Source organism: Arachis hypogaea, chromosome 9 (genome assembly GCF_003086295.3).
Source record: "Arachis hypogaea cultivar Tifrunner chromosome 9, arahy.Tifrunner.gnm2.J5K5, whole genome shotgun sequence".
Lineage (NCBI taxonomy): Eukaryota > Viridiplantae > Streptophyta > Magnoliopsida > Fabales > Fabaceae > Arachis > Arachis hypogaea.
Window position 1 is genome coordinate 12,631,378 of NC_092044.1, and position 13,048 is coordinate 12,644,425.

A 13,048-nucleotide genomic window follows, 5' to 3' on the forward strand; every position below is an offset into this window, starting at 1 on the left:
TTGATATAAACGGTTAAGTACCACTGTGGTACTTTATTAGAACAACGTTGTTCTGGGAGTTGGGACATGTTAGTCAATCAATAAAATAACATCGTTTAGCAATCAAAACCTGCATGCCCATACGAATTAGCATTGAGTAGAAACTTTCAGAAGCGTTAAATATCTAGTCTTTATTTACAGGTCTAAACATTTTGGTGAAAGGAAAAAAAAAATAGAAAAAAGACTACCTTGAACCACCTTTTTTTAACAAATCAAATATACACATCTTTTTTTCATATGGAAAGTGAAATCCATTACATTCTCCATCTGTCTCTTTCCATCATATGCTTTTAATAATTAAAAAAGGGAATTATGAAACTTAAATTGTACCAAAAAAATGATGTAAATACTAACTTAAGATCCTAAGCCGCTTCTTGGTAGCTTTACACCAGATTTAGAACTTGAGATCTTTACACCAGTTTTGCATATTAATTAATTGATTAATCAGAAATAAATAAAAAGTAAATCCAATCAATAAAGCATGCTTAAATTACAACTGAACTAGGCAGGCAACAATACAAATCCATAATAAAATTGGCTCAAACAGTGGAAAAAAGATAAAAGGGGACGACTATTGAGGAGATGGAAGAGGATGTTGCCAGTTACTGGGGATCCTTTAACACCTAATTCATACCTAAAAACTGAATAATTACAATTCCCTTGTAAGCTAATCTGTTACAGCAAGCAAACTCTTCCAACCTGAATCAACAAAAGAAATTACCAAATCGTGAGAAGAGTTGGGACCAACAGCTCGCATAGTGCAGTTAAAAAACAATTCAAATAAAGCAAACAGGGGATTTCAATTATCTTCAATTTAAACGTGTTGTAATGACCCTTTAATTATTGGGAAGAGAGTCCTTATATTGAATTAGCACTTATGAAACTTGGATCAATAATAGAGACTAGAAAAAGTATTTTATACTGGATATACATTTTGACGTGTTGCACGAGCTAAAAACTCCTCCGCGTCTGAACCTTCTATACTTGAAGCAAAGATTTACATCTACTTACAAATTTACAATATACCTAATACGGAGATAAGTTCTCCTAATTGATATTGACAAATATTTCCATATCCCTAATTGATATTTTTGTATTATAAACATGGGAGATAAAATACTCTCAAATTTGAAGATGGTGGTTGTTGGTGGTGACTGGTGAGGAAGAAAGGAAAGGAATGATATTGGGTTTGATGGTGGTGATGGGGTTTGGATAAGATAGAGATGATGGAGATGATGATGAATCAATAGAGAAGGGGGCAAAGTGGTAAAACGAAAATTTTGACTAATCTTTGAACATAAAAACATTCAAGGAAAGGGTAAAATTGAAACAAAATAGAACGTGAAGAGTAAAATCGAAACGAAATGAAACTCGAATAAAATTGAAACCAATCAAACTTTGAGGGTAAAAAGTATACTTTTCCTGTTTCTTACTATTGTTGATGTTTTGATGTTTATACATATAATTGTATAATAACTTGAAAAGTTAGTATAAAAATCTCATAAGACTACATATATAATTATAATTTAGTATTCAAATTTGTTAAATTGATAAATGTCATAATTAATATAACGATACTTATTAATATAAATATATGGTATAATACTAATTTTATTTATCATGTAAGCATTATGTTACAGATTTTAATCTAAACTTAAACTATAGGATATTTTAGAGAATTGATACATGTACTCCACCTTTTTTTGGTATTAAAAACTTATTTTCTTAACATTAAAAAGGCTTTTAATAGCTTGTATTACTAAAAGAAGGTGTACCACTCTTGCCTCTTGATGTATTCAAGAGTGGTACATATAGCAAATCTCTTTATAAGATTTGTCATTCTCATTTTCTTTTAGTCACTAAAATCAAGAAAAGATGGAGAGTCAGTCGGTCTAGCCTGAGGATGGCAACTTGACAAGATAGGAAGAAAAGAAACCTTGGCCAGACAATGGCGCCAAGGTTAGACAAGGAGAACCCTAGCTCTTGATAACAATATCTGAATACATCAGATGTCTACACACTAAAATATCTAAAAAGGAAAATCTATCCTAACTAATGTTTGGATTATGAATATTTAACATGAAATCCTCTAAACAACACTCATCATGATGCCGACAAACTACTTTGAAATTGATAAAAATATGTAATAAAGAATGCGTCTTACCAATATAGAGGCCGTTAAAACAAAAAGCTTGAAGCCAAGAACTACGATCATCACTATTGAAACCTTGTTATTTGCTGTAGCATTTGAGAGCTAGTTGAATGAGAAAGCAATTGCTCTGAACCCAGGGGCCTTATTAGGTGGTGGCCACCAACAGGGTTAGGAATGCCCTGTCTACTTATGTCTTTAGAATTGTTCATACTTGGTTCGGCATGTGATGATTCCATCAATGAACGAATCTGATTGTTGGAGGATTAACATGCATGAAAGACATCAATTATGTTAGTGTCCAATGGTAAAGAAGTATAGAGATCAATCATTATACATAAATACTTCAACTTTACCATATCCAAGCGCCTCTTGTGTAGGTCATTTTGTAGCTGCAGGTTCAAAGCATTGCAAATCAGAACCCAATTATAATAAGACATTGATTTTCTAGTTCTGGAGAGAGGAGGTACAGAAGGAGGAAAAACTATTGCTTACAGGTTTGCCTTGATTCTTTTTATCTTCACTTGAATATCCTGGTATCTTCAAATCCCAATTTTTCTCTGAACAGGGAATAAAAAACAAAGTCAATCAACAGCTCTGATATCTAACTCTTTTCATAAAAATAAATATGATAATAATTCAAGTCCTAGCATTATTAGAGGACTTTTCCTCTCAAACATGATGAGAGATTGGAAAGAAATGCTACATAGATAGCTCTTCTATTGTCTGTTTTCTGCTATTGTACAGAGGATCTCTTATCCTGCTTTTCCTCGAATTATTCTTCTATCCGTATTAATGATATTTTTTTTTATCAAAACTTTTACTTCACTTGAGGGCAATCCATGATCTCTTATTCATAATACAAGCTTCAGATATATGCGTTACATAAAGCTGGGTCATGGAAGACAATGTTCAAAAATGAAATCCTCAAGTGGGACTCAATGATAGCAAAAATTTTCTACAACTTATCTAGTTTGGACAAAATGCTTTACATTTTTTTGATACTTTGATTCATAATAATTGATGCCAATTAGTGAGATAAAGCTTAATAGTCATAGTAACATTGTCTAGTAACCTCTCAAATAATAATAATAATAATAATAATGTTTAATTACTCTATTAGTTCCTATAGTTTCACCAAATTTGCAATTAGGTCCTATATTTTTTTCCTTTCAATTGGATTCTTACACTGCATTTAATTTATTAATTAGGTCATTCCTAGTATAAAAAATGTTAGAATTAATTAATATTTTTTCCGCAAATTGAAGGTATCCACAATTAAGAACCTAATTAGATCTTTAACCGCATGTTTTTTGGGAGAAATATTTTGTTAATTTTAATTTTTTGACATGAAAATGACTTGATTACAAAATTAAAAAAAGCGTAGGAACCCAATTGAAAAAGAAAAAAAATATAGGACTTTAATTGTAAATTTGGTATAACTATAAGGACTAACAGAATAATTAAACCTAACAATAATAATAATAATAATAATAATAATAATAATAATAATAATAATTTACTACTTATGATTGTTCACTGCACAAATGCAGACCCCGCAGAGTATGAAAGTAAATTCCTATTGGGAAAAGAAATCTATAAAATCAATAGAAAGGTACTACAGCATTAGTTTCAGGTTAATAATTCATCACTCGGCTAACTGAGAAAGTTATGGATAAAAGAAGAAACATGAGATATGAAAGTGTAATTGCAATCTGTAGGCAAGTAGGTAAGAAGAAGCATTGGTCAATGAAAGGACTCATGGAAAAGAAGGAAGAAAAGGATTCAAGTCAAGCATATATGAAGGGTAATTGCTGAGATGAGAATCAAGAGCAGTTGAAGGGTTACTCTTGCAACTAAAAAAATTTGCATGCACACAGGCCATTTCTGTGTAAGAGTGAGGAAAAGCGACAATGGATGATGAAGCAGTGAAGGGCGTCTTTTAAGTGCCCAGGCTATTCTTTTCTATTTTGTTACTTGTGTACATGTTTCTAGAGCTGGATTCTCCCTTAGGCCTAAATACCAGGTTCCTATCATAACCACAGAAGCAAAAGGCATGTTACTGTAAATTTTGTGAAATAAAAAGTGTTCAGTCAAAATTCAATTAATTCATGTTTGAATAACGGAATAGTTATTTCTTGATTTTTGCAAGGTGGATCAAAATTAAACTATAGTTACAGTCACAAAATACCTAGGTGTAGCAATAAATCCTTGGACTCCAAAGTGGATGACTTTCTGTGTTTTGCCAACATGCAACCATGTGTTGTCGCCTGTATATAAGAAAAGTTAAGTTTACAATTCAGTTTACAATTCTTCAGAACATTGATAAGCACAATCAATCTAGAACAAGTCAAGTAGTATAATCTCAATGAGTCATGCATACACTGTAGTAGCAAAAAGAGGTATTCTTAGTTACCAAAAAAAGTAAGCCCTTCACTACAAATAATTTCAAAGAAATCAGACATGTTACAATCCTTACTGCATCAATGAAGTCATCAGCAAGCTCTAAAAAAAGGTCTATAACTTCAGGGTCCAGCTTACACTGTGGATCAACCTGTATGATGACAGCAGATCATGGATAAAAATATTGTCAACAAACAAAGATATAGGAAAAAGCAAATAATAATAATAATGATGATGATGATGATGATAACAACAACAACCTGTGCAACTAACTCCTGTATCTTTCTTTTTCCAAGGAGTTGGTTTGTCGCTTCAGTTCCTTGGCTTGAGCTTCCCCCTGGGGTAGTTGCGCCAGATGCAGTAGCATCTGGCTGTGATCCTGTAAGACTAAGTGACTTTTGGCCCATGGGTCCTGACATCCTTGGAGACTGCTGCTGCTGATGATGATGAACAGATGCTTGAAGTTGAGACGGTTGTTGCTGCTGCTGCTGTAGAAGTTGTTGCTGCTGCTGCTGCTGGGGTGGCTGCTGCTGCTGTTGCAGTTGCTGTTGCTGCAGCTGAGGCTGCCCCATTGGTTTTTGTTGCTGCATTAACTGGGACAATTGATGTGGATTCAAGGTAATACTTTGTTGCAGTTGAGCCGCAGGTGAAGCCAGTTGTTGCTGCCTCTGCTGTTGAAGACGCAATGGTGAGCCAGGACCTGACATTGCAGGCATTTGCTTAAACCACTGTTGCTGTGTTAAAGAATTAATCATTGCAGGCTGTCCATTCTGAGACAAGCCAGATAACGGGGAATTCATAAAGGCCAAGGATGACGACGACCGTAAGCCTTGAACCTGCAAGTCAAGGGGATTATTAATGTTACATACTTATTATACACTTGCATACACGAGAGTGACCCTTTACGTCCAGAAAATGAACCTGTTTGCAGTTTAAGCACATCCAATTAATCATTTTTTTTCTGTAAATTTTGCATCACAACAAAAAATTAACATGAAATTCTTTTTTCTATCAATATTCAACTGTAAAAATGCACATTTACATTTTGGACTAGAAACACAAGCCATAATAGTTAGTACATTTACTGTATTATGTGAACAGATTTCATCAACCACCAATATATTTGGAAATAATTTTACTTTGGGGCAATTAATATTTATTAGGAAAATCCAAGAAGAGAAAACAAAAAAGATCCTTCCGGAAGGCTTGACTTAGGAAAGAAACTTCAAGTGTCAATGATCTTGCATGACAGTTTCAGTTCTCTTCTTTTACATTATTTCCTTTCATCTAGGGGTTTGGCTACAGATCTAAAAATGCAGAATTTAGCCAATAAATGAACCCAACCTCTATAAGTGGACTAAAGTTGAAGAATAAGGCATTGAAGAGATTCAATAAATAAAATACAATAGCTAGAGGTTCCTTAGTGAACATAACAATAGCTGAATGTTTCAGGGATGAAACCATCAACCTGAAACCAATTTACTGGTAATTACTGAAACAGTGAGGAGTGGTGGCAAATAAAGATAAGAGTTCGGGTTGCAAGAGAGAGTGACGAGATACAGTCAATGCGTGCTGCCATTCCCATAACTTAAATGCACACATCACAACAAAAAAGATAATGGTAACACCAGAATAATAGTATGTCAATTCAATTTTCACAATTCATTTGTTAAACTCCACTGTCTCCACATCACCCAAAATCTTCTACATTGTTGTGTGTTCTTATGATAATGAAAGTGAATCACAGGTAACACTCCCATGAGAAAGATAATACGAGATTTTAACATAATATTACAGTGTGTTTAAACTCTGTCCATTATCGGATAGCATGACACAATGAACAAGAAAGATAAAAATGGGACAACCACTCTACTCATAAATTGAATTATACTTTTTGAGGTCCACAAATCCAACCGATAATGCATAAGAAAGAAGAGTGCAAAACTGAAGCAAGTTATTTAAATCATGAAATATAAAAAATGCTACACAAATTTAAATAATTTGAAAAAATAACTTGAAAAGATCATTATTAAAGCTTGAAATGTCAAAAATGCTAAACAAATTTGACCAGAAGGACATTTAAAATATAATCAAAATAAGGGTGCAATAAAATATCTTATAAAGCTAAAATTGGAATATTTGAAGCCAAAATGTATATAAACGATAGGGATAGATTATACCTGCTGAGAGCTAAGTGAATTCTGCCTCATCTGACTTTGACTTATTCGCAATTGCTGAGCATATGCCATGGCTCCATTAGCAGCTCTTAGTTGCGAGCTGAGATTTGGCGTCCCCATCATCCCCATTGCTTGCATTCCTTGATGTGGCTGTCCAGCAGAATTAGCTGATGAGAATTGCGATCCCTGGACTAGCCCACCCTTCTGCCTTGGCTGCAGCAAATTCAAAATTACTTACTAAAGAAAACATTCTGAATAAACAACAGCATCTACGAGTAATGTCATTCAACAATTTAAAAAACTCCAGTCAAAAGCAAACGTATAGAAGTAAAAAGAGTGCCTCTCCTGAAATCATCTATCTTCTCCAAGCCAAGACTATGACAATAATCATGAAATGTTACATTTTCTGCTAGAATGGAACAATCATGAATTACAACCAATAATGCAAGTGATCATTGTCACCCAAGAACTCCTCTGTCTAGCATCCATCAGCAAAGCATAATTTTACTAAATCATGTTCCACTAGGAAGGGTCATGTACATGGTTCAAACAAGATCATAATATCCTCTCATAAATCATGTCTATGCTTAGACAACTAAATTCTATGTATCTTTCTATAGCTTCCCATATGGTTTAGGTCTGCCTACACCATTAACTGTTGAACAACTTTTATCGAGTCCACTCTCCTTAACGAGGTTTCTAGCCTTTTATAGGCTTTCTTAACATTTGTCCAAACCATTCTAGGTTGAGAGTGTGCTACCACCACTTCCTCCCTAATGATTTTATTCCTAATACAATCTTACCTCGCAACATCTTCATCACGACAACACTCAACTTATTTTTTCCTTGACATTTCACCACCCGAAATACGGAATCTTACATATTACCAATCCAATCCTATAACTAAGCAATAAAAGAAAACAATTCATAGGAAAGCCAAACAATAAAAAAAAGAAAACAATGACCATAAAAGCAACTCATGATTACCGAGGACAACAAGTTAAACTGCGCTGCTCCAGCACTAGACAACATAGGGAAGTGCCCACTCTGCCCCATCAGAGCCGAGCGCGAAAGACTCGACCCTCCCAACTGCTGTTGTTGCTGCTGCTGCTGCTGATTCTGCAGCTGAGCTGCCGCCGAAGCAGAACCGCCGAAATTCATTTGGCCGCCGTACAACCCAGCCTGCTGCCGCATAACGCCAAGCTGCTGCTGCTGCTGCTGAGACTGCATTTGATTGACCCGCGTCATCGAAGGGGACCGCTGGAGGGTCTGCTGGAGTTGGAATTGGGACATAGGGTTCATGGTCATCCCCTGAGACTGCTGCATCACAAGCGACTGTTGCTGCTGCTGTTGTTGCTGCTGTTGCGTTTGTTGCTGTTGCTGTGATTGTTGCTGAAGCTGTTGCTGCTGCTGCTGTTGTGGTTGCTGTTGCTGTGATTGCTGAGGGTCTTGGGGGAGAGGGGGGAGAGAAGGGGAAGAGATATTGTGAATTGAAGGGGATTGTTGTTGAGAGAAGTTTGAGATCGAAGGCGATTGCGCTGACATTGAAGGGTTGGGATTTGAATTAGGGATTGGGTTTGGGTTTGGGTTTGGATTTTGGGAAGGCTGGGATTGAGGGTCCATGGTAGAGGGTTTTGGTGAGGACGTTGAGGCGTTTGGAGTTTCAGCCATTTGTAGAAGAATTGCTTAGTGGAATTGGAGAGCAGAGAGTGAGTCTATGAATTCCACGGCGATGCGGACATGGCCAAATTGGGCGGAGAGGTTGAGTGAATCGCAAGAGGAAGAAGAAGAAGGACGGAGTTAATTGTTGAATCACGATCGTACACGTCAGGGAGAAAAAGATTTTACGCCTTCTCTGCGAACCGCGATGCTTTCGTCGGGTGGGATCATCTTATATAAGTTTTCTTTCCCTTTTTTTTTTCCTCTCAAAAGGTCCTGATTAAAGGGTAAAATATACCTTTTTTTTTACTTTTAAATTTTTTTAAACGTTTTTTATTTATGTTAAAGATATTTTTTATGATTAATTTTTTAAAAAATACAAAATTTTAGTAATAATTTTACAAAAATAATTTTTATTATAAATAAATTAGATATAGTTATCATGTATTATTACTAAATTGGTTTTAAATTTTTTGAAAATTTAATTATTAAAAATATATTTAATACAAATCAAAAATTTCAAAAATAAAATTAAAATAAAATAAAATTTATGAATATTTTTAAAATCTTTAATAAATTTCAAAGACAAACATATTTTATAGACAAATGACTAAAATAAAATATTTGGACATTAAACCGTTACACCCTCCAGTGATTTATCATTTGTGTTGATATGCAAAATGGCTAGAAACGCAGGCCTCACAGTTTTTGTGTATATGTGAAATGTGCATAAATCCGACTCTTTTCGCTTCTACATCTCCATCTTTTTGTTCTGCATTACCATGCATCACTATACTCCTGGCATTAGTCCAATGCACTGCTTGTTCCTAATTTTCAGGTTATTCCATTTTTTCTTTCTTTTTAAATTTTTTCAGCGATTATTTTAATTATTCTATTTCAATTTTATCAAAAGATTAATTTTCTTTGGAGTTTGGGATGCTTTGTTTATTTATTTATTTTTAGGTTATGTCTTCTCCAACTACTGGTCATTTCATTGACGCCACTTAATCAAGAGAATCTTAATGATGCTCCTGATTTTTTCTCTTAAGTTTAAGAACAATGCCACCCTTACCAATCCTAATCATTTGCCTCTTTGCTCTGCCTCTCGAACAAGGTAGCGAGTATCCTATGAGTTATTATAAGGGTTAATACTCAAATTCGTCCCTCAAAGATCACGCGATCTTCATTTTCGTCCCCGAATGATTTTTTAATCAAATTAGTCCCTGAAAGAATTATTTTAAATCACGTTCGTCCTTCCGTTAACCAAGTGACGTCGCCGTTAGAAATCTGCTGAAGTGGAATGTGAGCTGGCAGCCCACCCTAATCAAACGACGTCGTTTGGCAACTTGAGAGTGTTGTAGTGAAACCGTAGGGTAGAGTGTAACGTTTTATACTTAGTCTTTGATGTCTAACCTCACTTGTTCTTCTTCATTCTCACCGTGACTCTCTGTTTCTCTGACCCGTAAGCAACCACCACGAAGACGAAGAAGACCGCCCCATTGTCCGCAACTGTTAGAGTAGTCGTGGAGCATTGTTCGTGCGTCTGCTCTGGAGCTTGGTGGGAAACTTGAAGGCAAGTACACAGCATTGTTTCTGCGTTCGAAGTGAGAGGTAAAGTTTTTTGTATCTTGTGAAAAAAATTGGTAACACTATGTAAACCCCTAGTTTCCGCATTATATGATTGAGTCATCGTTAAGAATCTGTTAGTGCATAGGGTCTAGAGTTTCATCCCAAGATTTGGTTTATGATCTGCTAAATGCATAAATGAGGAAAGACTGTTTTTTTTTTTTTGCTTAGAAAAATGATAACTATTTTTTGTGTTAATGGAGTAATGGTTACTGGTTTAGTTGCTGTGTTGGTGGTGATTTAGTGTTTTTCATGTTCTATTTTACTTTTTTTATAAGGTTTAGAGGCCTTGCAAATCTTAGATGAAGGGTCCTCCAATGACATTCATATTTCATCAAGGTGAAAATTTTAAAAATGATGAGAAACGAAGTAGAATCTATGAACCAGATAATACAGAAGTGTTGATGGGGATTGATGGGGATACGCTTGATGTGTTTTTTGTTAAAGGATACTATAAGGAACTGGGATATGCTAGGGGAGACATATGTTGGTGGAAGGTTCCTTGGCTGTCGCTTGAGAGTGGGCTGAGGAAGTTGGAGACTGATAAAGACCTGCTCAAAATGTGTAAGACTTGTAGAAGGAATCACATTATATTCTTTGAACATGGAGTTTCAGAGCCACACGTGGTGGAATGCATGAGTGAGGAAGATGATGTAATTTTGCCAACCAATGCATCTTTGTTGAAGCTGCCCAGCACACAGCCTGCAATGCAAGCAACGAAAATTGCATCCCAACCCAAAACTTATGGGAAAAAACAGGTCGTCCTGCACCAGTTCTCCCTCCAATTAAGCCTAAATTAGGTAGACCCACAAAGAACAGAAGAAAAGACAAAGATGAAAGATGATCTGGTTCCAAGACAAGAATGAAGAGAAAATATAACCCCATCCGATGCATGTTCTGTAGTGAGGTTGGACACAATAAGAGAACATGCAAACTGAAGAAACAAGCTGATGCTGAAGAAGAACCATGTTTAATGCAACTGCAACTGGCATTAACAGAACCTAACAAAGATGCACCAAATGAGATCCCAACTGATGCTACTCATGCTACTCCAGATAATCCTGTCCCATTGTCTGTTTTTCCACCACCACAGCGATCGAATGCAGCTAGACATATAGTCCTGCCCCAACCAGAAGGAATCCCAGCAACCCAAGTAACAGCACCATCACCACCCACTGAATCAACAGTGGTTTGATTAACTACTTTAGTTTCAATTTCATGTTACTCCATATGTGTTTCTCTATTCATGTGTTTACTTCACATGTCATGTAGGTTAAGGTGAGGGGAAGACCACCAAAGCTTCAAGTTTCTTAGGGAAAAGGAAAAACTGTTTCTCCCCAACCTGCTCCAACAACTGCAGCAACTCCAATTTCTGCTGGAACAATCAAAGGATTTAGTGTTGCAACGACCAAGAAGCTTGCAAGTCTCATGACCTTTGTGACGACTCCAGGGTTCAAACAGCCAAGGAAAAAAGGCGACGCCATCTAAAGACCTTCATCAGAACATATGCAATTTTTTTTGGTTTTAGGCTATAGATTAGGAAAGATATGTTTGTGTTAAACACTATCTAGTCTCACTGTTTTGTAAGGCCTTTATTTTGGGTGCATGTTTTGCCTTGGTATGAAGTGTTTATGATGAATCACTTTTAGGAACTCTACTACCTTTTGTGTTGACAAACGCAATGTTGAAAACTTCATATTTGTTGGAAAAGCTCAACACAGGTTTAAAACAAGAACATGTCTAACAGCGGAAGCACCAGAAATAATTTTCCCACAACCTGTGTAATAAATAGGAAATACCAAAGATACTCCAAGCAGCAAATATAATGGCAGAAATTAAATAATCAGACACCAGAATTTTAACGTGGGAAAACCCCCAAAAAAAAGGGACAAAAAATCCACGGGACCTAGTCCAGAAAAATCTTTCATTATCAGAATAATGGGTACACAATCAGTCTTCCTAGTAACACTAGGACATCTCAACAATCAACAAAATACATCATCAAAACTGATGGAATCAACATAAACTCTCCACAAAGTGGGTATCTCAAATTAGGCAAAAGAGAAGGCAATACAACTAGCAAGTTATATCCTAATGTTCATCTCTATACCAGGAATAACATACTAAAATTTCATAAGAAATGGAGCAAGTTTACCAATTTAATAGGATCAAAGTTGGCTTGCCCTTTTTCCCTAAAACCTTCTTCTCTTTGACGCCGCACTGTTCCCTTTTTTTTTCTTTTGTTTGTAAATGAGAGAGCCAAGCCTCTCGTTCTCTCTCCCTCCGTGGCTTATATGCCACTTTCTTTATTTATTTATTTTCCTTTTTTTCTTTTCTTTTAAAACTTGTAGGCCCCACTTGGTTGGGGACCCACCAACAAATCTCCCTTTCACCAACTCAAGTGGGGATAGGCTGCTCCACCAAGTCCGTCTTTTCTTTGCAGGAATTAAACTTCACTACAGGTAAACTCTTAGTCATCATATCTGAACCATTATCATCAGTATGGATCTTCTCAAGTGCATATGACTTCATCTCAAGCGCTTGACGTATCCAATGATACCTCACCTCTATGTGCTTCGATCTGTAATGAAATGTCGAATTCTTGCTGAGATGGATAGCACTCTGACTGTCCCAAAATAATACAAACTTCTCTTGATTGATGCCTAACTCTTGTAGAAATTTCTTCATCCACAAGAGTTCCTTAGAAACTTCAACAACAGCAATGTATTCTGCCTCTGTAGTAGACAAAGCAACACATTTCTGAAGTCGAGATTGCCACGACACAGCTCCCTTGCAAAAGTCATCATATAACCAGAAGTAGACTTTCTTGAATCAAGATCCCCATCCATATCAGCATCTGTGTAACCATCTAACATAGGTTGGCCACTCCCAAAGCATAAACAAACTCTGGAAGTACCATTAAGGTATCTGAGAATCCACTTCACTGCTTGCCAGTGTTCCCTGCCAGGATTAGAGAGAAACCGGCTAACAACTC

The 13,048-nt window shown here is 36.0% G+C and overlaps 1 protein-coding gene across 1 annotated transcript; it reads right to left on the minus strand.

Moving 5' to 3' along the window:
• Nucleotides 1-458: 458 nt before the first annotated feature.
• LOC112710420 (transcription initiation factor TFIID subunit 12b) lies at nt 459-8,637 on the minus strand. Its single transcript, XM_025762620.3, has 9 exons — nt 7,756-8,637; nt 6,772-6,981; nt 4,852-5,427; nt 4,668-4,742; nt 4,380-4,458; nt 2,684-2,748; nt 2,545-2,580; nt 2,204-2,439; nt 459-738 (listed from the first exon to the last, which is right to left on the minus strand). Exons 1-8 carry the CDS (start codon nt 8,437-8,439, stop codon nt 2,257-2,259), a joined length of 1,908 nt encoding a protein of 635 aa, XP_025618405.1. The 5' UTR covers nt 8,440-8,637; the 3' UTR covers nt 459-738; nt 2,204-2,256.
• Nucleotides 8,638-13,048: the final 4,411 nt, after the last annotated feature.

Bases quoted from the DNA above. Each gene is read 5' to 3' on its own strand.
- LOC112710420 (XM_025762620.3), bottom strand. From the start codon at position 8,439: ATGGCTGAAACTCCAAACGCCTCAACGTCCTCACCAAAACCCTCTACC. The intron at 4,459-4,667 runs GTAAGGATTGTA...TCTTATATACAG, and splicing joins CTGATGACTTCATTGATGCA to GCGACAACACATGGTTGCAT. The intron at 2,440-2,544 runs GTAAAGTTGAAG...TCCAACAATCAG, and splicing joins ACAAGAGGCGCTTGGATATG to ATTCGTTCATTGATGGAATC.